Source organism: Myxocyprinus asiaticus, chromosome 20 (assembly GCF_019703515.2).
Source record: "Myxocyprinus asiaticus isolate MX2 ecotype Aquarium Trade chromosome 20, UBuf_Myxa_2, whole genome shotgun sequence".
Taxonomy (NCBI): Eukaryota; Metazoa; Chordata; class Actinopteri; order Cypriniformes; family Catostomidae; genus Myxocyprinus; species Myxocyprinus asiaticus.
In genome coordinates this window covers 9504410-9530892 of record NC_059363.1, presented here as the reverse complement: position 1 = coordinate 9530892, position 26483 = coordinate 9504410, and the positions used below count along the sequence as shown (strand labels likewise).

The following is a 26483-nucleotide window of genomic DNA, read 5'->3' as shown; positions in this document are numbered from 1 at the left end:
TAAGTTGTTTAATAAGCATAATTAATTTACAGCAATGATTCGGAAACAATTATACTCATAAAACCTGAACCAGTATGGAAAAAGTACTAAATAATTTACACACATGAGAAGAACTTTGTGCTTTGGCAATATTTTTTGTCAAAGTTATTTTACTCTTTTCTGTAGCATAATTTTGGGGGAAGTTAAGTCTAATCTGGTCCAGGAAGTAATCGCATTCACAAAATCAATAAGCACAATTTTAAGGTTGCATTTTCCCTTTAAGATTGCATTTTTTACTCCGCTGACGTTTAGGTTTAGGGTTGAGGTTTGGGCTAGGGAGTAAGGTTAATAAAATTGACATTCGTTAATTACATCATTTACAACTAAAAATGCAACTCGTTTAACTTTTGTTAACTGTTGTTCTGTTTCAGGCAGCAGTTTGAATTTTGGAAAGCACAGACCGATTTCGGCTGAAGAACTTTCGACCAACTGTCCCAGAATTCATGATTTCATGGGGTATACTATAATCCATATTCAGACAAAAAGCTTTTAAGAAATATGTCGATTTTACAAATGTATGAAATATTTAACTATATTGAGCAACACTAGTTAATATATGTCTTTATTCATTCTTGGGTATTTGTTATAGTACAACCATTCACTCAAAGCCAGTAAAAGCAGTATAAAACTGCTGACAGCAACTTCCTCTCAGGATGAGAGTCACATGGCAAGGTCAAAATACACTTGAATGGAAAAAAATCCAGAACACTAACAGACTTTCTACGCTAATGAGGTGAGACCATTTTCTACTTTCTTTTAACATTATGACCTAGAAACACATGATATTTAAAAATATTCTTTTTAACATTTAACACGCTTGTTACACTGTCAAAACCTTGCTATTTCTGACTGATCTGACCCTTAAAATGACTTTTGTTGGTATAACCTAATGTAATCAGGTTGATTCAGTCATATTAAATAATAATTTGGAAACTCTTAACACTTTTCATAAATACTAGTTAACTACCCTACAGTACATGAACCGACAATGAACAATTATTTTACAGGACTTATTATTCTTGATTAGTTAATTACAACATTTACAACCACATTTGTAAAAGTTGTGTTACCATTGGTTCCTGCATTTTAAACTTATTTTAAAGTGTTACCAATAGTTTTGACAAAAGCAGATTTTTAGATTACCTGACATTTTTTAGTGTACTTTAAAGAACATAGACATTTTTGATTCTGAAACCTGTTTTTCTTTGCTAAATTTTCTAGGTATTAATTTCAGGTGTATTTTTTGCCCCAGACACCTCAAAACGAGTAAATAACCATGAATGTCTTTACTTCTGTGCTGGTCTTTCAAAAATTGCCCTCTCGGAAAGGCAGAGACAAATACAGCATTCAGTGTTTAGAGTGTTTTGGTAAAAACCTCTATATTGGGACCAGAGAGGGAGTTGTCGAGTATCTTACTGTAAACAGTGTAATTGGTGAAAAAAACCTTGCAGTCCGGGAGGTGGGGAAGAGACAGATGGGCCGAAGTGGAGCCATCGGCCAGCTGACGGCAATCCCTGTTCTGAATCATCTTCTAGTACTGTGGGATGGTTCGGTCACAGTGCTTAACATGTTCTCCTTGGAACCCATTCCTGCCCTGAAGAAAATCCAGAATGTGTCACTCTTTTATGTAAATGAGTCTGTGGTTCAGACTCAGTCTGTTTCTGTGGAGCTCTTTGTAGCTTCCACTAAGAGGAAAACAGTGAGCATTTACAAGGTGTGTGTGGACAGATGGGAATGTGTGAGACAGGTGGCTTTGCCTCAGGAACCCGTGGCTTTAACCGTGCATGAGACGTGTCTCTGTGTAGCCACTTGTGACAGATACTTTCTCCATGATTATGAGAGCCAAACCACGCTTGATCTTTTCCCACATAACCTGGGAAAGCAAAGTATAATTGCCAACAAATGTGGAAAAGGAGAGTTTCTTTTAAATGGACCCGGATGTTTGGGTAAGAAGCTTTAATAATAAAATAATAATCTTATGCATGGGTACCTGCAGGAAAGAGAAATCACAAATGAGATTCTGTTAATATCTCAGTTGTTTAATCTAGACTGCAATTAGATTAAATAGAGAGCAAATGGAGATTTTAGGTTTGAAATTACATTTCTGAAATGTCAATATGAATTTGACCACTTCTCAAATTTTTTCCCCAAGACTAAACTATTTGAGGTATGCTATTGTAACCATGTTAATTTTCTACCTCTATATTCCTAATGCATGTTAATTGTCTCATTTGTGTCCATTTTTATTTATCTTTAGGAATTTTAGAAGAATCATCTGCAACAAAGTCGATACATGATTGAGAAACCCAACTGAAAACTACATTTGTAGGTGCACTCAGTAATTTTTATTGCGCTGGTCAATATCGCTTGGACTTAAAAAAAAATAACTGAGTGCACCTACTACTGTAATGTAGTATGAGCTAAGAAATAGTGACCTCTGAGCAATAAAGTTGTTCTGGGTCCACAGTGCCTCTATGGGACGAATGAAGAATTATGTTTGTATTTTGACTGTGCTTTATAAAGTAATGAAATAAAAATATGAAGTGTATGATACGCAGGCATGTTTGTGATGAAGAATGGAACTTCTCAGCTTCCTCCTGTACAGTGGCCTGATGGGGTGGTGGGTGCTGCAGTTTATTTCCCATATGTGCTCACGCTACAGAATCACACTGTCCATATCTACAGCATGCTGGACCAGCAACTGAAGCAAACTGTCCCCATTGGAAGCGCCAAATCTCTCATCTCAACAGAAGGTTCATTTTACAATTCAACTTTAAAAATCAATTCACAGTGAACACAGTGAGGTATCATTGTTGGGGATTGTTTGTATATTCTATCTTTGCTTTATTAGTCTCATGTTTACAATTAAATCTTGTAAATCTTGTCATAAAAAGTTAACTTGAAATGAAAATAGACCCTATTTACTTTACTAATTCGATGTTCCTGATTATAATACATTAATTGATGCACATAATTCCAAAGGAAAATTGTTTGTCTTTATCAATGTTGGGTGTAATCTGATTACAAAGTAATTAGTTACAGTAAACTAATTACTTTTAGTACATAAAAGTAAAACAAAAACTTTTCTGTGAAAAGTGTTTTAGAAAGTAACATAAAAGTAAAGTTATTAGTAATGTGATTTATTTTTCCATTAAGTAATCCGTAAAGTAATCTGATTACAATTTTTAGAGACGTAATTAGTTGTTTGTAATGGATTACTTTGAGTAACTTACCCAACACTGGTCTTCGTAATTTTTCATAATAATAATAACTTGCTCTGCCTCTGAATTTTTTCTGAATTGCTCCACCTTAGTGAAGGCTGCTTTTGAAACTGCTTTATGAAGCTTCGAAACGTTAACAAATCATTTGTTTCGGACCAATGCTTCGGAGCGCATATCAAACTGACCAAATCACGTGATTTCAGCAAACAGGATTTCATTTCCTTACATCGTTACGTGTGATTTGTGTTCCCACCGGAAAAAAAAATCAAAATGTTGTTTATGAGAATTCTTTTTTTGAAAGAGACATATTTTGTGTTATTTAAAGAGATTTATTTGATTTACAAAAAGTGAATCTGGAATTTGAACAATCATACAACATGAAAACGCGCCTTCACACTACATATTCTGCAAAGATTCAGATCTGTTTATTCAAGAATATTGTAGATTACCATAAAAAATATTACAAATACAGGACAATAAATAATTTTCAATTAATTGTCATTATAGCTACTCTTAACTCGAGTCTTCCTATTGCATTTGCATGCCCGTGACCAGCAGATGTCCTCAGCGTATGGTATTTTGAGCGCTTTGAACCAGTGAATCATTTTCCGAAGCAATTGGTTCAACTGATTAAAAGTTTAATCAATTGGCTTCGTTTTTCTCATTACTATTCCACCTTCCCTCCTATTTTTAACCCCTCCCCTCCAACAATCTTCTGGTAGGAAACACCAACTTTACATGATCCAATCAATTCCTGATGGACAGGATCAGGCCTTACATACTGTATATCCAGAGGTGGGTAGAGCAGACAAAAACTTTACTCAAGTAAATGTACATTACTTTAAAAAATAAATTAATACTCAAGTAGAAGTAAATGTAATAATGTTAAAAATTACTCGAGTAAGAGTAAGAAAGCATCCAATAAAAATAATAAAGTAGTGAGTAACTAGTTACTTTCACATACGTAATGGATGTTTGTTCTCTTATATTCCAGTACATGATACATATTTAACATGCATTACAGAATGATTAATAATAATAATAATAAAAAACTATTATTAATATTATTGTTAATAATGGAAATTGTCATCATTCACCAGCATGTTGTTCCAAACACATATGACTTCTTTCTTCCATGCATCAAATTAAAGGAAAGTTCACCAAAAATGTTAAATGCTCTCATTTTCTCACCCACTTGCCATCCCAGATGTGTATGACTTTCTTTCTTCTGCAGAACACAAATTAAGATTTGTAGAGGGGTCAAAGGCGTGATGTTCTTTTTTTTTTTTTTTTTACCAGATCTATTAAGTTATTCAAAAATACATAAAAAATCAGCTCTGTTGGTCCAAACAATGCAAGTGAATGGTGACCAGAACTTTGAAGCTCTAAAAAGAGGCAGCATATAAGTAATTCATATGACTCCAGTGATTTTCAGAAGCAATATGATAGGTGTGGGTGAGAAACAGATAAACATCAATAACTTTATAATATATAAAGTCCTTTTTTACTATTAATTCTCCTCCCTGCCCAGTAGGTGTCGAAATGCACAAATAATTGAATCACCAAAAACACAAGAAGAAGAATGTGAAAGTGGAGATTTATTAGTAAAAAAGGATTTAAATATTGATCTGTTTCTCACCCACACTTATCAGATCCCTTCTGAAGACCTAGATTGAACCAGTGTCATTTGAACCAGTGTGAATTTTTTTAATGCTGCCTTTATGTGCTTTCTGAGCTTCAAAGTTTCATTCACCATTCACTTGCATTCTATGAACCAACAGAGCTGAGATATTCTTCTAAAAATCTTTGTGTCCAGCAGAAAAAAAAAAAAAAAAAACATACACTTCTGGGATGGCATTAGGTTGAGTAAATGATGCGAGAATTTTAAATTTTGGGGAAATTATTCCTTTAAGGAGATGTTAGACAGAATACTATCCTTAATCATCATTTACTTTCACTGCATGTTTTTTTTCCTCCATATTTTGAAAGGGAATGGTGACTGAGACTGTCACTCCCTAACATTCTGTCTAAAATCTTTTTGATTCCACAGAATACAGAACGTTTCACAGGGTTGGAAGAATATGAGGGCAGGGAAATGATGATATAATTTGAATTAAAAGCTGAACTATCACTTTAAGGATGCTTCTCAAATTTGGATGAATCTGTGAATTAGAAGAGAAGTTTGGAAACCTTTTTCTAGTAATGATTACGGTGAAAAACGTGAACAATGTCACACAGTCCCAAATAATATATTATGTTTAATTATACACTGAAGAAAGATCATTTTTTATTCATGCCTTCTGTCTTTATTTCACAGCTTTTTACATCCAGCGTGAATTTAGTTTAGTGTAGTTCCAGCATTTTCAGTGTCGAAAGAATTTGGATAATTAGTTCTGTACACTAAGGGTAAATTGCACTGTATCTCTGTGTTTGGAGAAGCTCACAATCGCGATAGGCAGGGCAAAACATTTGTACTTAACGTGGACGTTTACAAGGATTTATAGGCACTGATATGTTGCAGTGCTGATATAAAAATGTGAACTTAGAAACTGAGGTCATAAGAGCCCATAGTTACAGATTTACATTGAAAATGAATGAGCATCACCATGACACATACAAGCCCACATTATCACAATCTCTAAAACTTACCTCACCGTGTTTTCTTAAGTTGGAGTTAAGTTTTTGTTTTGTGCGCTTGCTGCTATAGTGTTGAACGTGACTTGAGTGACAGCGTGTAGCTGTGAAGTTCTGCTGTCGTAAGAATCCCATTCAAAAATCTCAATAAATTATGCGTTTATTAAAACGTATTAAATTAAAACCAGTAATGTAATGACAGGAACGCTACCCATTGTAAGGAAATAAAAGTAAATTGTAAGAGTGAAAAGTACCCACCATAAAACATACTAATAAAAGTAAATTTTTTCCAAAAGGTTACTCAAGTAAATGTAACAGAGTAAATGTAGTGCATTACTACCCACCTCTGTATTTATCACATCACAGAAATGGGTAAAATGGGTTGCAAATGCTGTTTCAAATTGACTTTACAGTAAAACATGAAGATTTGAGTACATGCCGATTGGGCTTGTTGCAATGGTTGATTAACACAATATCATAAATTGTAGACACAATATTAATAAACAACTGTTTGAATATAGCTATTTAATGACACTTCTATTTTTTGCCTGTTTGTGTAGCAAAAGTTTTTGTTGTTGCTGAAAAAGAGATTTATCAGCTGTCACCTGTTCCCATGGAGGATCAGATTCATGAGCTGTTAAGCAGAGAGAGAGTTGATGAAGCCCTGACATTGCTGGACAGAGTTCAAGATCTCCTGCCAAAGGAGTCGTATAAGGTAAGACTGAGGATAAAGAACTAAACAGGGTGGATTTATATGTTATCTTCCTTTGATAGGTTGGCAAACCCTAATCCACTTACAATCTGCCATTGTAAATCAAGGAAGTCTGCAATACCTGGAGAAAACTCTACATAAGCATTACCATCCATCTCAGTGGCAGTTATACGTGAGCTGCTTGCTGCCATCTTTGTGCATGGACATGCATTTCTGGGCACACATTTTCAGAGCCAACCACCTGAGCCATAAATGTCATGTGACCATGGGGTCAGGGTTTGTCTGGTTAGCATTAGCCCCTGTTGGTAGATGTTGTAATTACACCACTATGGGAGTAAAATACAACTTTCTCCTATGATGGCCTTTTAAAGGTGCAATCAGTCTATAAATTCACAGTATGCCCAACTCTTCAGTCATTTCTACACCACTGCCCTGACCCATGTAAAATAAAATGGCTTTTATAAGGTTACTGATGTGACTAGTGTCCTTATCTCATGTGAGTGGTCATGATTTTATACATGTTTCACAATTACAATTAATTTCTTTAGGAGTAAAACTATTTTAATGGGGGAAAAAATGAATGTGCACCTTTAAAAGTAGTTGTGTAATCAGAAAAAAAAATATATACATACATATATATATATATATATATATATATATATATATATATATATATATATATATATTATAATAGATGTTTTATCAGTGACAGAGTTTTTGGACTGCTCTAAGACATGCTGCCTTTGACATCACAGCTAAGGATAGTCACATTTCACATTTTTAAGAGCCCACAAAAAAATAAATAAATAAAATACTCAAGTAGAAGTAAAAGTAATAAAAAATTACTCGAGTAAGAGTAAGAAAGTATCCAATAAAAATAATAAAGTAGTGAGTAACTAGTTATTTAGCCACTGGCAAAACATTGAATGTATTTGAAATATTTATGTTGCGTGTAAAAAAAAATAAAAATAAATAAAAAATAAATAAAATGTAAAAAATTGTCAGAATATACAGCTTCTAAATGACCGTCAATGGAGGAACAGATCTTTTGGTAGCATAATGGCGTAATTACGGCATCTACAGTACCATCTGGGGCTAACTGGTTAGCCATGCTAACCCAACTTGACCCATGTGAGTCAATACCCAAAAACATTAATTCATATATAAAAACTTGCATTACGTATTGATGAGTAGGTATATCTTTAAAGACATCTTTTCCTATGAAAATAATATTAAAACATACAGGCTACTATACTGTATGTAATATTTACTTTACAATATGCAATATGTTTAACTGAGTCATTGGATCACTAAAAATAGGTCTGTGGCTGAGCTCCTCAGAGTCACAGAAGAAGCTGATTCACATACTATAAGCACTGCCACCAGATGGGCAGATGTCATTTCATTTTGATGAAATCCTAAAATAGTATTAAAAGCAAAGATCTGTCAAACTGGCATCTTGACTCTCATTAAATACACAAGATTTGCAGTTGGATATGCTGAGCTTATGAGCTTTGATATTAGCTAACCAATGCTATTAAATATCTGAACAACTGTTCACCTTCATAATTGGAGTTGAAGTCGATAAATGATTACGAGACTATTGAAAATAATGTCAGAAATGTATCTCAGTTGCATTTCATTTATGCTGAATGGTGCTGTGCATCACTTCACTTTCAGGATTTACATAAAAATGTCATCTGTACATCTGGAATGATCAAATTCTACAGGGAAGCTTTTGTGGATGCAAAAGAGCTTTTCATGTAAGTACTGCTTTAACATTTTGTTGAAATTGAGAAACTTTCAACTAAAGAAGAGCTTTTGTTTTAAAATGAATAAATACCACAATTAAAAGACAGCTAATCTTTTATTTTTTCAGTAAAGGCGAACTGGACCCAAGGGAAATCATTAGCCTTTATCCAGCTATGCTTGTTATGAGTGACAATTTCACACCTCAGACAACAGCAGTCAGCAATGCCAAGGATCTTTGGTCCTTAAGTCGACACGACTGGCCAACATTTCGGCAATACCTAAGCTTCTTGGATGAGTTCTTGAGAGAAGTCAGGCCAACAACACAGGGCCAAATCTGTTCTGATGAGATCGACTCAGCGCTTTTTAAGCTCTATTTGGAACAAGGAGAATATGGGAAACTGGACCAGTTTGTGTCATCTCAGAATAACTGTAACCTCCAGATTTGTGTGCCTGACTTGGAGAAGCACAAAAGGTTGATGCAGGTCTTGCAGTGGTTACAGTATATTTTGATGTACTTATGAGAAGCTGAACTAATTTGCTGCCATTTTAGGTTTTTCACACTTGGATTGCTCTATCAAAGCCAAGGCCAGCATTTCAATGCAATTCAGGTATCTTGGAATCAGATTCAGAAATCCACAAGTTAATGACTGATCATAAATTAGGGACGAAGGTAAAGAAAGCTTGAACAGATGTTCTTACGTTTCGTTTTTTCTTTCAGACATGGGTTAAAATCGTGGAGGACCAGAGTAATGAACCGTCACACATCAGTGTATTCCAACATATTGTTAATACTCTCTCCCATCTGGAACACAAACCTATCATCTGGAAATTTATAGACTGGGTTTTTCAGAGAGACCAAGAGGCAAGCATTCTAATGTTTACATGCAGTGTCCCAACTCCAGAGGGCAGAGTTATTCAAAAACTGAAAGTGTTTTCAAGAAATCCAAGAATTGGAAATTATTGCATATCTTATATATACAGTATATCTCAATAAATTGGAATCATTGCAGTTTAAAGTAATTACTTTAAAACATGCTTGTAAAACATTTTGTCTTTTTTAATATACGTAGGCTGGAATACTCATCTTTACTAAGAGGCATGCAAGAGACCGAAACACATTTGCACCTGAAGAAGTGCTTACTATCCTTGCCAACTACCCAGTTGCCACGACTCTTTACTTGGAATATTTAGTCAATGACTTAAACAGCAAGGTGAAAATTCTAGTTTTAATTGATGGCTGTTTTAAAGTCAGCATGAAATCCAAATGGACCTTATGCACATTCTTAATGCACATTCCTGGTCTTAATGTGAATCATTCATCAGTGCATATTACTGAAAAAAAAAAAAAAAAAAAAAAAAAATTGTCTTCATTGTTCATCAAAATATAAAATCTTGCACCGTCTCTAAAATGACTTTCTTTTTCAGCTGACATCACCAGGCACTCTTATCTTTTTTACAACCCCTACCATCAAACCACCTGTCATATAGAGGGGTCAATGGCAATTTTTTTTTGGACCAGATCCATTAAGTTATTCAAAAATACATAAAAACTGCCATTCACACAAAACAATAACCAGTACTTAAATACACCTCCACTGTGATGAAAATGTAATTTCAAAGTCATATTGATATTTTTCTGGGGCTTAAAGAAATATTCCAAGGAAATCACTGCAAAAATGTATTTTGAATTGTCCCTCCTTTTCTTTAAAAAGTACAAATCTGAGTTACAGTGAGACACATCCAGTGGAAGTGAATGGGGCCAGTCCGTAAATGTTAAAATAAGTATAAAAAAAAGTTATGTATTTTAACATGATTTTAGAATGATAAAATCGCTTACTAACCTTTTCTGTGTGAAGTTATACCCAACTTTACAACTCCGTTGCCATGACGATGTAATGTCAACAAACCCTAAAACAACTGTACAAGGACTTCACATTTCTGCCTTTTAAACCCTCCAAAAATTGGCCCAGTTCACTTCCATTGTAAGTGCTTCACTGTAACCTCGATTTTTGCTTTTTTATTTATTTATTTATTTATTTTTTATACTTAAACAGAAATGTTGGCATGAGTAGTGAATAATAATCTTTTATAATGATAAAAAATAGGTAAATTATGTTTTAAAATATTATTTATATTTGAAAAACTTTTATCTACCAAATCAGTCAAGTCAGGTGGTGTGACCAACATGAACAGCAATTTGCCCTCTTGTTGTCATGTGGAAAAACATCCATAAAACAGAGAGGACCCCTTTAGGCTGTGTGAAGTTTCAAAAGAATATCAGATATTTTGACATTTTTTATGAAAAGGCTCATTTTGTTTAGGTCATATGGAGTAACAATTAGCAAACTTCTTAATATTCTTGAATAAAAAATATTTTCACCTTGAATGTCTTACTTTTAAGAAATTTCTAACTATTTACTTTGGGTCTTGATGCTAATTCTTGATGAATTAATAAAGTCCCATCCTACATTTGTTTCCTCCATTGAATAGTCCCTATTTTTGCAAATGCCATTTCATGTTGATTTTAATGTCAGTTTTAGATATGACTGAAAATCTCATTTAAAATGCACATTTTCTGTTCACAGGAAGAGAAGCACCATACTCTGCTTATCACAGCATACGTCAAACAGATACTGCAGTCAACTAAGGGTGCTGAGAACAATTATACAAGCAAGGATGAGATAAGACATAAACTACAGAAACTACTTTGGCAATCTTCTGTCTACAGTGCTGATGCCATATATGGTGAGGACAAAGACTTTTGAAAATTACCTTTGAGAGCTTAATTACACTGCAAAACTTTACTGAAATTTGGATGATAGTATGTTTACAATTTGTTTATATTTTCTAAAGACAATTTGAGAGGTGCTTGCTCGAGCAAAAACCTCCATGATGCTTGTGTGGGTTGTTGCCAGGGCGCTGCTGTGCGGTTGCAAAGATTTTTTGGGTGGTTGCAAGGGAATTGCTAGGTGGTTGCTAGGGTTTTCTAAGTGGTTGCTAGGTAATTGCGTACGGTCACTAACTCAAATAAGAGATGCTACTAACTTAAAATTTTTCAGTAGCTGTAGCTCTGCAATTTTTTCCAATGAGTAGCAGTGTATCTTCACAAAACAAAAAATTTGTCACATTGTATTGTGAACACAGCAATGAAGTAGTACTCAAATGCACTCACCTGAAATCTGTCCTTTCCCCCTATAATAAGTAGCGTTCGTTGGGAAATCTGAATCTTTTATGTGAATTGTTTCTTTAAGACAGTTCATGAAAATGAACCATTCAAAATAAATGATTCACTGTAGTTACTGCTGGGAAAACAATTCATTTTAATGAGTCGGTTTGTTCGGTCGCTTCATGTAAACTAACTAGTTCTCATAAATGATTCACTAATTCACATGCTGAGCCCCTGCGCAGCCTTAAAGGGGTAGTTCACCCTCATGCCATTCCAGATGTGTATAACTTTCTTTCTTCTGCTGTACACAAACTAAGATTTTTAGAAGAATATTTCAGGTCTGTAGGTCTATACAATGGAAGCGAATGGTGACCAGAACTTTGAAGCTCCACAAAGCACATAAAGGCAGCATAAAAGTAATCCATATGTATAGAGTGGTTTAATCTATGTCTTGTAAATGAAGCTTGAAATCGTGAGTCTGTTGATGTAAACATTTGTAGTGAAAAATTGTAGGCGAAAACATGGCCCATTCATTTCTATTGAGGCACACCCAAAAGTAATTTCAATGCTACGCCCTTGCCAGGTATAAAAAGTTATGTGCAACACTCTTTATTGTTACAGACCAAATAAAGTCCTCATTTCTTCATGTGGAGAAAGCAATCTTGCTTGGGAAATCCAGTAAACACAAAAAGGCCCTGCAGATATTGGTGAATGATGAAAAAGACCAACAAGCTGCAGAAAGTTACTGTTGGAGGACCTCTGCTGGACAAGACAGGAAGTTCACACAGAGAATGTTTCTCATCCTGCTTCAAATCTACCTTGAATCCACAGAGCATGTGATCGCAGCAGTGGACTTGTTGAATAAAAATGCATTTGCTTTTGATGTAGTGAGTGTGCTGAGGGTGCTGCCGAGCTCCTGGTCTCTGCAGTTGGTGCTGCGGTTCCTGTGTGAATCACTGAGAGGAACAGTACATGACAAAAGAATGAGAGGTCTTGAGATCAGCCTAGCCAAGGTGGAAAACATAAGACACAAGCATGCCTGGGTGAGCCACACTATAAATTAAGCCATTTAATTATGGCATCACTGAGACACAATTAAAGGGATAGTTCAGCCAAAAATGAAAATTCTATCATTATTTACTGTTGTTTTTCCATATACATATTCTTTCTTTCCTCCGTGGAACAAAAAAGAAGATTTATAGCAGAATCCAAACTGTTCTTTTTCTTACAATGAAAGTGAAATGTTACCGTAGCTGTCAAGCAAGATTATCAGTGAATAAAGACTTCCATTTTATTCTGCTCCACATACAAAGCTATCATATGGCTGCAGAGGACTTGGAATATAGTGTGCGTCATATGAACTATTTTATGATGCTTTTGTGGTGATTGTATTTTCCATTTTTGAGCTTGAAAGCCACTGGTCCCGATCCACTTTCAATGGAAAAGAGCAGCTTGGACATTCTGTTAAACTTCTCATTTTGTGTTTCACAAAAGAAAGAAAATCATACACATCTATAATATGTTGACACAATTTAAAGGTATTCTGTAGTTTGCCCAAAAATGAAAATTCTGTGAAAATGGTCAGAATGTCAGGGACTGACAGCCTCAGTCACCATTCACTTTCATTAAATCTATAAAGGAAAAAGCAATGAAATTGAATGGTGACTGAAACTAACATTCTGACTAACTTCCTTTGGTGTTCCATGAAAGAAAGTCATTCAGGTTTGGCACGAGATGAGGGTGAATACATGATGACTGAATTTTCATTTTTGGGTGTACTATCCCTTTAAGTGGTGTACCACATCCAGCATGCCTGTTTTGGTTCTGCTAACCATTGTGGATAAATTAAACATCTCAAATTTTCAGTAAATCAAAACAGCAATAGTATTCTTTTTGCTCCCAGATGGAAGTGACACATGAAGAAATCAGAGTTAACCGAGGATGTATTTGCCATTGCTGCCAGAAACCTCTTACAGTCCCTCAGTTCCTGCGCAGGCCAACAGGAGAGCTGACACACGTATACTGTCATGCTGGAGAGAGCAGTCACTGAACAACAGAGACACTATTATTCACATCTATTGGCTTGGCAGACATTTACACTACATTTAGGTGCTTAGCAGATGGTCTTACCAAGTTGTTTACAATAAAGACAGTGAATTCTAGGACAGTAAGGCAGGTTGCTGAGGATTTATGATATATAGTAAGCTAGACCACAAACACCAAAAAGAAACCCACAGCAGTTTGCACACAGGCCAATATCGAACTTTGGCTAAACTAAAAGATGGCTTGGATGTTACAGTACAATCATATGCAGTTGTTTCAGATAAGTCTTTAGACTTTAGACTATGTGAACAGTTCATTTATAGTGCAGATGTGGAGGAGATTTGGTGACTGACGAAAACATGTCCAGGTCACATTTCACCCCTAAACCAAAAGCCAAAATGTTAACAAATTGTATTTTACATAAAGAAAATTAAGCCTATTTAAAACATCAAGATTTTTGGTATTGTGACATTTTCATGACAGTTAAGCACATTTTCTCTTTATACAGTATTCTCATTAAAGTAATGTGCACGAACATTTAACTTCTACGGTTTTTTGTTATTCCCTTTATTCTCATTGATGATTCTCATTAGATTATTTTTACAAACAAGCACATTTTCACATTTTCTCTCTAAATTCTTATTACCAAAGTGTGTACAAAAGTTTTACTTTTGAATTGTTTATTATTTCCATTATTCTTAATGATGATTCTTGTTAGATTAGTACAGTAAAAAAGATTAAACATTAAAAGTACAATCACTACCATGATTTTTTTTTTTTACTTTACAATTTAAAAAACATATGTTCCTTTTTTTTTTTTTTTGCATTACATCAGAATGGAGGGGTAATGTGCTTAATTGTCATAAAAATAAGATATAGACAGACAGACAGACAGACTGACTGACTGACTGACTGATTGACTGATTGATTGGATTTTGGGATGATAGATGACCTGGACCTTTTCTTGACAGGTTTTGTGAGATTTAACCAAGTGCTTTTTTTTTATCTTACAAAATGTATACTTTGTACTTCCTCTGCAAATGGCAAACATACAATCCAAGTACTCAGCCAAATCCTAGACATTCCAATACAAATAATAAACTATTCTTTTCAACTGTACATTCATTCATGCTTCATATAGATTCACTAAGGCTGTAAAATTGATTTATAGTTGTTAGGCTGAAATGTTAAATGACCTTTGCATCCTATATCCTTCCACATACACATTTTCACATCGGTGCCAGAAAACAAACTGTATTCTAAACAGCTCAACATCTCTTTTACACCCACTGGACTAGGGTTGGCCCAGTGCTGTCTGCTTCTAGCCCAAGCATGGTGTGGAACTGGCAGCCTGACAAACCCAGGGCTGTACACAACTTCAGGACATAGTGCTCTCCAGACAAGCAACCTTATGTGGATATATTCACAGACCGGTCTGTTTAGTTTATGGACATGAAAAAATAAATGATAAAAACCTCAAAAGGTTTATGCATGTGAATCATAATAAACTAAACAGACTGATATGTCAAAGTCAATCACTGTTGCATAGAGCCATGTTGAACTGCAGGAAGTCTTCTGTCTCACTTCCTGTTTTGAATAAATCTCCCATCACTCTTCTTTACCTTTTGCACTGGCAGGGTTTCTTATAATGGTATGTTTACAAATAAAGAGACATGACCTATGAAAGCTCTAAATGAGCTTACACACAGATTGCTGTGCCAGACATACAGTATTTAATTTTTTTATGTATATGCTTTAGTAAAAATTAGCCAATGGGATGGATGTGTGTGTGTATTCTTATATTATACATTTACTGGGCGAATATCACAAAAACATGTCCAGGTCACATTTCAGTATGAAATCTCATATATCAGCTTATGTATATACGTATATATATATATATATATATATATATATATATATATATATATATATATATATATATATATATATGAATTAAAATTTTTACAATTATTTTATAATTATTTAGTATATGTTTTTATTAGAATTTGCATAATTTTGCAGATGTTTTGCACTGTGACATTTTCATAACAGTGAAGCATATTTCTCACCCAAATTCTCATTAGCACAATGTGTCCAGACCCCAGACATTTTATTTTTGAAAAAACATATTTTTTAATCACATTATTCCTAGTGTTTCACTGTTTCACTGTATCAGCATCAGCATCAACTACCGGTCTGGATAAATACATTGTTTATCATGATTATGTTTTATATTATCAATATTTATACACAGTATCTCAATGAGAGATTTATTGTACGGTACATGCGGATGTGCTTTATTGTCTTATCTTAAAATCTTAATGATCCTAAAAGTAAACTTTATTTCTTGTTTTATTATGGGGTGAAATATGACCCAAACATATTCTTGACAGATTACATGAGATTATTACCATTTAGCATTTGCTATGAGTAAAGTAGCAAATAGCGTGTGCACATGCTTTAGTGTAGAATTGTGTATTACTGCAAAAAAGTGACTACTGTATGTATAAACCATAAATATTCATGTTTAATCATATATTGAATAATTAACCATATAGACTGTATTTATGTGTTGGCTGTGACTCATTCTGCCCCCAGTTAAGATATTTATTTGTGTTCAGGGCAAGGCCCATGATCATTTGGGTGGACTCTGAATTTATTCTGGGATCCCTCCCTTCTTTTCCTTTGATAGCTGCCTCGTGGGGCCACCAGTGTTTGGACATTTAAGGGCTAAGTAGACTTTTGCAAACCCATGAGCTTGCATTATTGCAACAGTTTTAAATAGGAACAGTATGATTTAAACTATCCCCATTTGAACTTTCAGGTGTTATGTTTACCATTCCTCAAAACAAAGCAATCTGGTGCACATACAGTTGTGCTCAAAAGTTTGCATACCCTTGGAGAATTGGTAATATATGTACCATTTTTAAAGAAAACATGAGTGAGCAGGCAAAACACATTTCTTTTATTTCTTATGGGATTCATATTCAACTGTAGGTTATAACAGAATGGCACAATCATAAAACAAAACATGGCAACAAAGAAAAACATTAAATGACACCTGTTCAAAAGTCTGCATACCCTTAGTTCTAAATACTGTGTATTGCCTCCTTTAGCATCAATGACAGCATGCAGTCTTTTGTAATAGTTGTCTATGATGCCCCAAATTCTTGCAGGTGGTATAGCTGCCCATTTGACTTGGCAAAATGCCTCCAGGTCATGCAAAGTCTTTGGTCGTCTTGCATGAACCGCACATTTGAGATCTCCCCAGAGTGGCTCGATGATATTAAGGTCAGGAGACTGTGATGGCCACTCCAGAACCTTCACCTTTTTCTGCTGTAACCACTGGAGGGTCAACTTGGCCTTGTGCTTAGGGTCACTGTCATGCTGGAAAGTCCAAGAGCGTCCCATGGGCAGTTTTCGTGCAGAAGAATGCAAATTGTATGCCAGTATTTTCTGATAACATGCTACATTCATCTTGCCATCAATTTTCACAAGATTCCCCATGCCTTTAGAGCTCACACACCTCCAAAACATCACTGAGCCACCACCATGCTTCACAGTAGGGATGGTATTCTTTTCACTATAGGCCTTGTTGACCCCTCTCCAAACAAAGCTCTATTTTCTAGCCTGCTCAGTGCATCCACATGAGAGCTAACAAACTCATTGACTATTTATACACAGACACTAATTGCAATTTAAAAAGCCACAGGTGTGGGAAATTAACCTTTAATTGCCATTTAAACCTGTATGTGTCACCTTGTGCGTCTGTAACAAGGCCAAACATTCAAGGGTATGTAAACTTTTGATTAGGGCCATTTGGGTGATTTCTGTTAACATTATGATTTAAAAAGGAGCCAAACAACTATGTGATAATAAATGGCTTCATATGATCACTATCCTTAAATAAAAGACAATTTTTTTTGCATGATCAGTCATATTTTCAAAATCAATGCCAAAATGTCACAATTTCTGCCAGGGTATGCAAACTTTTGAGCACAGCTGTACTTGCTTATATGGCCAGTCAGCTTCTCCCCTTGAGGGAGGCCCGGGATCTTTAAAGGGTTCTGCACAGATGGTCATTTTACACATGAGGAAACAGGATGGATGCAAAAATCAACAGTTACAGAACAAATTGTAGTAGAAAACTAGGCATGAATCCCTCTTTATAAATATCTACATCACAGACAGAGGGAAAAAAGTCAAAACAAAAACATGTTCCTTTCATGCTTCTAAATATAAAAACAGTTATCTAAAATAATGGTGTTTACTTCAAAACACTTTTACTTCAAACATTTCGAAACGATTTGAAAACATGCCGTGCGTTTCAAATGGAATCTATTTAATACTTTGTTTGCACTTATTAATGGATGTATTTTAAAGCCATACTGTATACATTAAATGGTGCCACTTTATGGTTTAAAAGTTCACCCAAAAATTAAAGTTCTGTCATCATTTACTTACCTTTATGTCATTCCAAACCTGTATGCTGTTATTTTTTTCTGTGGACACAAAATGTCAAGACAAAAAAAAAAAAAAAAAAAAAGAAGAAAAGTAAAAAAATAATCATGAAAATAGTCCATACGACTTGTGTGCAATATTCCAAGTCTTCTAAAACTATACGATACTTTACATCTGAGAACCAATGCAAAAACATTTTGGTGCTAATGTCGTAAATGCACCATTTCAGCAAAGGTTTAGATTATCAGTCAATAATTACTTAAATTATGGTCTGTTCCCTAAATCAAAGCTATCGCATAGCTTCAGAAGACTTGGAATATAGTGCACAATTAGTATGGACTACTTTTTTGGTGCTTTTATATTCTTTTTATCCTTTTTGGAGCTTGAAAGATCTTGTTTTCAATTAATTGTTGTTAAAGCTGTGTAATGATTCTTCAAAAATGTCTTCTTTCATTTATGGGCAAACTATTTCTTTAAGACAAATACCAAGTCAGCTGTTGCCAGCAATGCCAACATGCAATAATCCTGAGACATCTGTTGGGCATCACACTATGAGGGCACACTGTTAGCATAAGGTAGCATCATAAATATAAGCATGGGAACTGGTATATGAGAGGAAGTGCATCTTAGCCATTTTTAGCAAATAAGCCACAAACGATAGCAATGTATTCTTTATGACGCATTTTTCTGGCCTCAGTGGTTGCTGAGAGACAAGGAGAATCTTAATTTGAATTTGCAACCAAGACAGCAATAATGGTAAGGTACCAAATAATAATAATAATAATAATAATAATAATAATAATCATGAAGATAGAGCCTTCTCCTAATTTGTAGTTTCCTTGAAAGAGCTAATGCTATAGTGAGTAAAGTAAATCTGAGAATAAATAGCCCAGATCAAAACATCTATTTTTTTACCCCTATATGCAACGCTATCATTTCCATAGCTTTCTTTACCTTCGGTTTTGGAGCCGGGCCACCAGGGGATCGTCGCAGCACGGACCACTGGAGACACCAGGGGAGAGGCAGAGACCACAGGCTCCTACCATGCATCCTGGCTCCAGACATAGCCTGTTGTGTGGTGTATAGAATAATCCCACAGCAGGGCATATGGGATTCGTTTTTTACCAGAACACACACTGACATCCCTTTTAGGTTTGGTTAATAAGAGCTTGCACAATGTTCCAAATGTTTATTGGTAACATGTATGACAGTCTTGCAATCAGTCTAATTCCAATTTCAAACTTTACTGTAGGTGTATTCCATTTGGGTCATTCCTGTTACTGTATGTAGTACCTTCTGAACTCTGTAAAGTGTATAATTTTTTCAATGTTAAAATACTTTCTCTTAACACAGTTTAATATTCAGACAACTGTAAGATATTTCTAGGTCAATTTCCTAAAAAAAAAAAAAAACAGTCACTGTGGCCCTGTGACACAGTTAAAACCCTGACAAGTCGTAATAACAGTACCATATGGCAAAATCGCAGACTGATCTCACTTTTTTGAAACTAGGTTGCCTGTGCTCATTGCTCACAGAAATTCAAAACACTGCCCCCAGTGGCCAAAGCGGTAAGTGTTGTTGGCTGTATGAGCTCCATTTTCCGGGTGAAATGTCCACAGAGAGGCACCAAAAGCGAGTTGTTTTCAGCTGTGCAGGTTGTGAAACAGTGAAGAGGAATGCATGTTTTATAAACTGTACCCCCAAACCCAAACCTAACCATCAAAAAATATATAAAATATTATGTAAAAATATAATGTGAGGTGGGAAAATACAACCTCCAAATCGCACTTGTCACTGATTATGATAATGCAATTACTTCCTGGTGCAATGCGGAATGTAAAGGGTGTCCCTGTCAGGGTTCAGCCACTTTTGTTGGTTTTGTTTATATCTCTTTGCGGCTGAATTCTGACATTCTGTTTTGTGTCATGTTGTGTGAACACATAGCTTTGTTTGGTTTTCATTGCCATGTGCTCTTGGTATGGAGTTATATTTGTGCCACAATTCTGCGCACACAAAATTATATTTTGAGCGCACAAAAAATGTTCTGCGTGCGCAAGATTATATTTTGAGCATGCAAAAAATTTATTTTGCACGCAGAGTGGGTAGGAGGAGAAAGCAAAATGTCAGAACATTCAAATAAACTTTATTCAAGTTCAAGCACGTACAAAATAACTTTTTGTGTACTGAAAATATCATCTTGCGTGTACAGAAAATTTTTTGTGCCCTCAAAATATCATTTTGTGCATGCAGGAAATTTTATTTGCACTCAAAATATCATCTTGCACCTGCAAAATAACTTTTTGTGCGCTCAAAATTTGATCTTGCACATATATGTGGTACATATATATAACTCCACATTCTTGTGTCTTGTCATTTGTTGTGTGAGTGCACTTGGCTTTGTGTTTCTCATTGTCATGTGCACTCGTGTCAGTTCAATCGTGAGTGATACCCCACCCCCCTTGTTACCTTGTTATCAGTTAATTGCCTCACCTGCCTTCCCTCTTTACCCTCCTCATTTCTTTCCCTATTTAACCTCCCTGTGTTTTCAGTCCCGTGCCAGTTCGTTGTGGATGTTTCCCTGTTTAGTTGTTGTGTCTGTTTGCTCCTGCTCTGGAAGCCTCATTCCTGTTCCCCTGCTGGTCCTGGGCTGTTTGGCTCTCTATCAACTCCCTGCCCTGGGACTGTGTTTTTCCCTTTTGGGGTAGTTTTGTTTGTTATTGTTTATTTTTTATTAATAAAGCCCATTCACTGCTACTCTGCGCTTGAGTCCTCACATCTCTACTCCCACTCCTGACACTCCCATGCTCCTGACGCAATGGGCTTCTGGTCGCGCCACAAGGGAAGGCAAACACACTTGAGTTGATGCAAAAATGGGAGATGGTGCTTTTCAGTCAGCATAATATCGCTTGGGTACTGGCACTTTCAGAACAACATGCCAACTTCCCATGTGACCATGGAAATCGTGTGAGTTGGCTCGTGCATGTTATTGATGTTACAGTTTTTCTTAAGTTTAACCACTAACCTAAACTTAAACCTAACCATAAAGTCTAATCTCTTACCCAAACCCTAATCCATAATTCTAATAGGAAAATCGACGTTGTGTTCCACTAAAGAGAGAAAACATTTTTTTGAGAAAACATCTCAAAACGAGACAAGGGGAGCGAGCGAATTACAGGTTCTTCACATACATCAGTCATTTGTATTGCATAAATAAATATGGAATAAGAATCCAAATTTGTTCTAAGACATTTCCTTTCTTAAAATAAAGTGTTGCATAGGAGACTAGTTAAAATTTTATGCCTGCATTGTATCAATTTCAAATTCTGTTTGCCGATTGGTTGCTCTCTATAAAAGTTGTACCTTTTCATATTTAATATAAATGGGTATACCAGACTTTCAGAAATATGCTATGGTCAATCTCAAACACTTAAATGTTAAAGGGATAGTTCACCCAAAAATAAAATTTCTCTCATGATTTACTCGCCCTCATGCCATCCCAGATGTGTATGACTTTCTTTCTTCTGCAGAGCACAAATTAAGATATTTAGAAGAATATTTTAGCTCTGTAGTTCCTCACAATCCAAGTGAATGGGTGCCAATATTTTGAAACTCCAAAATCCACATGAAGTGAGAATAAAAGTAATGTCTATGACTCCAGTTGTTTAATCCACGTGTTCAGAAACGATATGATAGATATGGGTGAAAAGCAGACAAATATTTAAGTCATTTTGTTTGTCATAAATTCTCCTCTCTGCCCATTAGGGGGTGATATGCAAGAAGGATGTGAATTAACAAAAACAGAAGGAGAATAAAAAACTGAAAGTAAAGTGAAAATTGACTGAGCTGGGAAGAGAATTTATAGTAAAAAAAAAAAAAAAAGGCCTTAAATATTAATCTGTTTCTCACCCACACCTATCAAATCACTTCATAATATATGTTTTTTACCACCAGAGTTGTCTGGAGTACTTTTATTTTGCACTTTATTCAATATTTTGGCACCCATTCACTTACATTGTATGGACCTAAAGAGCTGAGAAATACTTCTAAAAATCCTTGATTGTTTTCAGCAGAAGAAATAAAGTCATACACATCCGGGATGGCACGAGGGTAAATGATGAGAGAATTTTCATATTTGGGTAAACTCACCCTTTAATAACTATAACTTGATTATTTACACAATGGCAAGAATTTTAACAGGATGGAAACAAAGAGTTTATGTTAACCATTGCAAATTAATTTATACCACAAAATGTCACAGAGTTCGTAAAATCCAGTACAAATACATGATGTTTGTGCTGTTGCTTTCCCATCACAAATTATGTCACTTCCTGGAGGATGATGTCTATAAGAAACTGGCTTTTGTTAGTTAAAGGGATATTACGTTTTTACTAGCAGCATGTAAAGTGATATTGAGGACACACACACACACACACACACACACACACACACACACACACAAAACTTTGATTAAATCAACACCAATTAGTCATCAGAGTGCTATATATGTGCAAAAAATGAAATTTGCTTAGTATGCAGAAAAACTATGTAAGCTAGAAAGGTGAATTGGCTTAAACTCTTTTCAGTAAATGAAGCTTTTTTGCATTAAGTTGTTGTTGAGAAGTAAATATAGATACATGAACAAGCTGTACTTCTGTACTTTAACTCGATTGGAAACCTGTTTATCTACTACTTATGGGTTATTAACATAATGAGTTGCACTAAAAGGACTAATGGCTCTTTTAGATTGGTTGATGTCCATAGAAATCTCTTGGATCTAGTGTGTTATTTAAGGGAAAAACAAGACATTGAGTTTAAATAAGAGCTAAGCTCTTCTTTCATCAAACTGTCCTTCCTCTTCAGGTCATGAAATAAATAAAGAAATTTACAGATCTTGGAATCGTAAAACAATATTGCCATGCTGGCACTATACCGAGTGTATGCTCAAGGGTGGTTCCCTTGGCTGGCTGTTGAACCGAGTGTAATGTACATTTAAAGTAGTTTTCCTAAACCTACTCCATCCCTTATTTCTGGGAAGGAAAGTTATAGCTTTTGCTGACTCATGAAAGTCCACATTGTGGCATTGTTGTCCTCACTTTGGATGCTTTAAACACATTTCATGGCTTTAAAGAGGGGCATCAGTTTGGAAGATGGGCTTCACATACAAATTGTGCAAAATATGCAGAAATCACCAACTCATTCTTTTGTTTGCTACAGTCACAATAAAGAAAGTTTTAATATCCAGTCTATGTTTTTTCTCATCTCAAATAAAGTACACTGTTCAGACAGAATTTTACAAGATTAATAAATGGTAACACACTTTACAGTTAGGTTCCATTAACATTAGTAAATGCTTTAGGTATCATGAACAAACAATTAACAATATATGTTTTTCAGCATTTATTAATCTTTGTTAATGTTAGTTAAAAAATAAAATTATTCATTATTAATTCTTGTTAGTGCATTAACTAATGTTAACAAATACAACTTTTGATTTTAAAAATGTATTAATGTATGGTGAAATTAACATTAACTAAGATAAATAAATGCCGTAATTGTATTGTTCATGGTTAGTTCATTATAGCTAATGTTTTTAACCAATTTTAACAAATGGAGCCTTATTGTAAAGTGTTACCAATAAATTACTGTATGCAGAATTTTTCAGTAAAATCAATGTAGGTCATTTTCTGTCATAAGTACTGTGTAAAATATCAATATCACACTGCACTGATAGTGCACACGTTGAGTTTTATTTGAAGTCACCATGCTTATTAGTGTTCCTTGGCTGTTAACTTGGACTTTATTTATTTATATCATCTTCTCCCAGCATCTAATCATGTTACAAAAACACAATTGTTTGCTCTGTGATTTACTCTAAGTCTGGTCTTAAATTGCAATATAGCTTATGTGGCAATATTTTATGTTATTATACAGAAATAATTCAGTGTCTATTTACACTAAGTGCAAATAGCCCATCTCGTTGGCAGAGGCTATTTACACTAACTCCGCCCATGGAATGGAACCATATTGTAAAGTGTTACCAAAAAAATTACTGTATTCTGATTTTTTCTGTAAAATCAGTGAAGGTCATTTTCTGTCATAAGTACTGTGTTAAATTTCAATATCACAATGCATTGATATCACCACTGCTCAGATCAAATCCAAGACAGCCACGATAGATTTATTTGGGGTCAACTGCTGATCAAATGAAGGCGGGCATATTTGAATTTTTCATGATGGGTCAGAGACATTAAACTGGTTAACTGGTTAGACATTTAGTGGATTAAGAGACTGGATAACTAAGTGACTATTTGCGCTCCAATAGTCTGATGGAAACAATGGATTTTATGACAAACTGTGCCCCCATGTGCAGCTGTAGTATCTCTGGGTGCGACAATGGTATGTGTATGTGTTGTCATGCTGGAGATCTGGGTTTGAATCCCTCCCCTTGACATACTTTTTCCCATGTCTCTACTCTTAATATTTCCTACAATACTACTTATAGTAATAAATAAAAGAGATTCCTCCCAATGATTTGGTCACGGTGAAGGTCGGGGAGTTGAGAGAAGGATTTGATCCGGATAAAATTAACCATGTTTTTACTGTAGTAATATTGTAGTAACCATGTGTTTTGGTGGAAACTGTATAATTCTGATGTACTAACCATGGTGTTACTACAGTAACATGTTGTTAATAGTAGTTAATAGTAACCATGTTTAATTTTGTGGTTACTATGATTTTACAAGAAAAATACCATGGTGATACTATGGTTACTGTAGTAAAACCATGGTTAATTTTTGTAAGGTAGGGTTAGGGGTTGGTGTAGGGTGTCTGTGGGACTCCAAATAAACACAATAATAATGCTGCATTGATGCCACTATACTGTATGTTAGTATTTAAACAGGGGTTTAAGAGTATCTGCCACTATTTGCACTAGAGTGCAAATAGCATCTAACATTATTTGCACATATTGCAAAGAATTTGTTGCTTTTTACACTTAGTGAAAAAAGCACCTGTCGCTGTTTGCACTTAGTGCAAATAGCCTCTGCCGAAATAATATGTTATTTTGCAATCAATTAAAGGGATAGTTAACCTAAAAATGAAAATTCTCTCATCATTTGCTTACCCTCACGCCATCTAAGATGTGTATGAATTTCTCTTTTCTGCAGAACACAAATGAAGATTTTTAGAAGAATATATCAGCTCTGTAGGTCCATTCAATGCACGTGAATGGTGGCCAGAACTTTGAATCTCCAAAAAGCAGATCAAGTCAGCATAAACATAATCCATCAAACTCCAGTGGTTAAATCAATGTCTTCTGAAGTGATCCAGTTGGTTTTGGGTGAGAACAGACCAAAATGTAACTCCTTTTCCATTAAACATCTTGACAGCAATCTCCTTGGCGATTGTGATTTCAAGCTCGATTACACTTCCTACAGCACCATTCAGCGCTCTGCACATGCATCGAGCACTAGGAAGTGTAATCGAGCTTGAAATCATAATTGTGACTAGAGACTGCAATATCAAGATGTACAGTGAATATGGAGTTATATTTTGGTTTGTTTCATAATATCTTCATAATATATGGTTTTTACCACCAGAGTCATCTGGAGTACTTTTAATTTGCCCTTTTGTGGATTTTGGAGCTTCAAAATTTTGGCACCCAATCGCTTGCATTGTATGGACCTACAGAGCTGAGATATTATTCCAATTAAAAATCATTTGTGTTCTGCAGAAGAAAGAAAGTCATACACACATCTGGGATGGCATGAGGGTGAGTAAATGATGAGAGAACTTTCATTTTTGGGTGAACTATTCCTTAAAGTCAATACCATTGTATTTTTTATCATTCGTTGTCAAACCTCATATTACAAATTTCAACAATGGTGAAAAATTGTATACATTCTGAATATTATAAAAACAAATATGTGACAGTAAAAACAACAACAGCTAAATAAACCAGCAAATAGTATATAACAAAGATAGCATAATTTATTAATGCCACAGTGCACTGTGGGAACATAAGAAACAGCATAATACAGTGGACATGACACCATTATAGTTAATCTGTAAATATACAAGTGATTATGTAATGCAGACACAGATAAACACTGTGATTCTACAGCACTTTGCTGACTGCTCCCGTTCACTGTGAAGTCACAGTATGAAGTCGCCATTTAATTGTAATAAATTGCACAACTACTACTGTAAACATTACTGTGGAAGTACAGTAACTAGTAGCCAGGAATATACCACAAATTCACACCAAAATGTGGGTGATTTTACAGTGTGGGTATTCTCCATGAGAAAAAGACATACGAAACAATAGAGAATCGATCGTTTGATGTGCTCTGACCAATATCATTTACTCTTAACCCCTTTCACAGTAACTTTGCGGATTCATCCAGAACATAACTCTACTGATTACAGACCCAACATCCCTTGACATACACTT

The 26483-nt window shown here is 35.0% G+C and overlaps 1 protein-coding gene across 1 annotated transcript; it reads left to right on the top strand.

Annotated features, from left to right (window-relative positions):
- The first annotated feature begins 691 nt into the window (after window positions 1-691).
- Window positions 692-15330, top strand: si:ch211-266g18.9 (transforming growth factor-beta receptor-associated protein 1). The gene is made up of 12 exons (XM_051646328.1): window positions 692-772; window positions 1261-1985; window positions 2598-2792; window positions 6455-6609; window positions 8287-8369; window positions 8486-8830; window positions 8909-8966; window positions 9077-9220; window positions 9429-9569; window positions 10944-11103; window positions 12146-12567; window positions 13428-15330. The coding sequence occupies exons 2-12, from the start codon at window positions 1316-1318 to the stop codon at window positions 13572-13574; spliced, it is 2520 nt and encodes an 839-aa protein (XP_051502288.1). The 5' UTR covers window positions 692-772; window positions 1261-1315; the 3' UTR covers window positions 13575-15330.
- Window positions 15331-26483: the final 11153 nt, after the last annotated feature.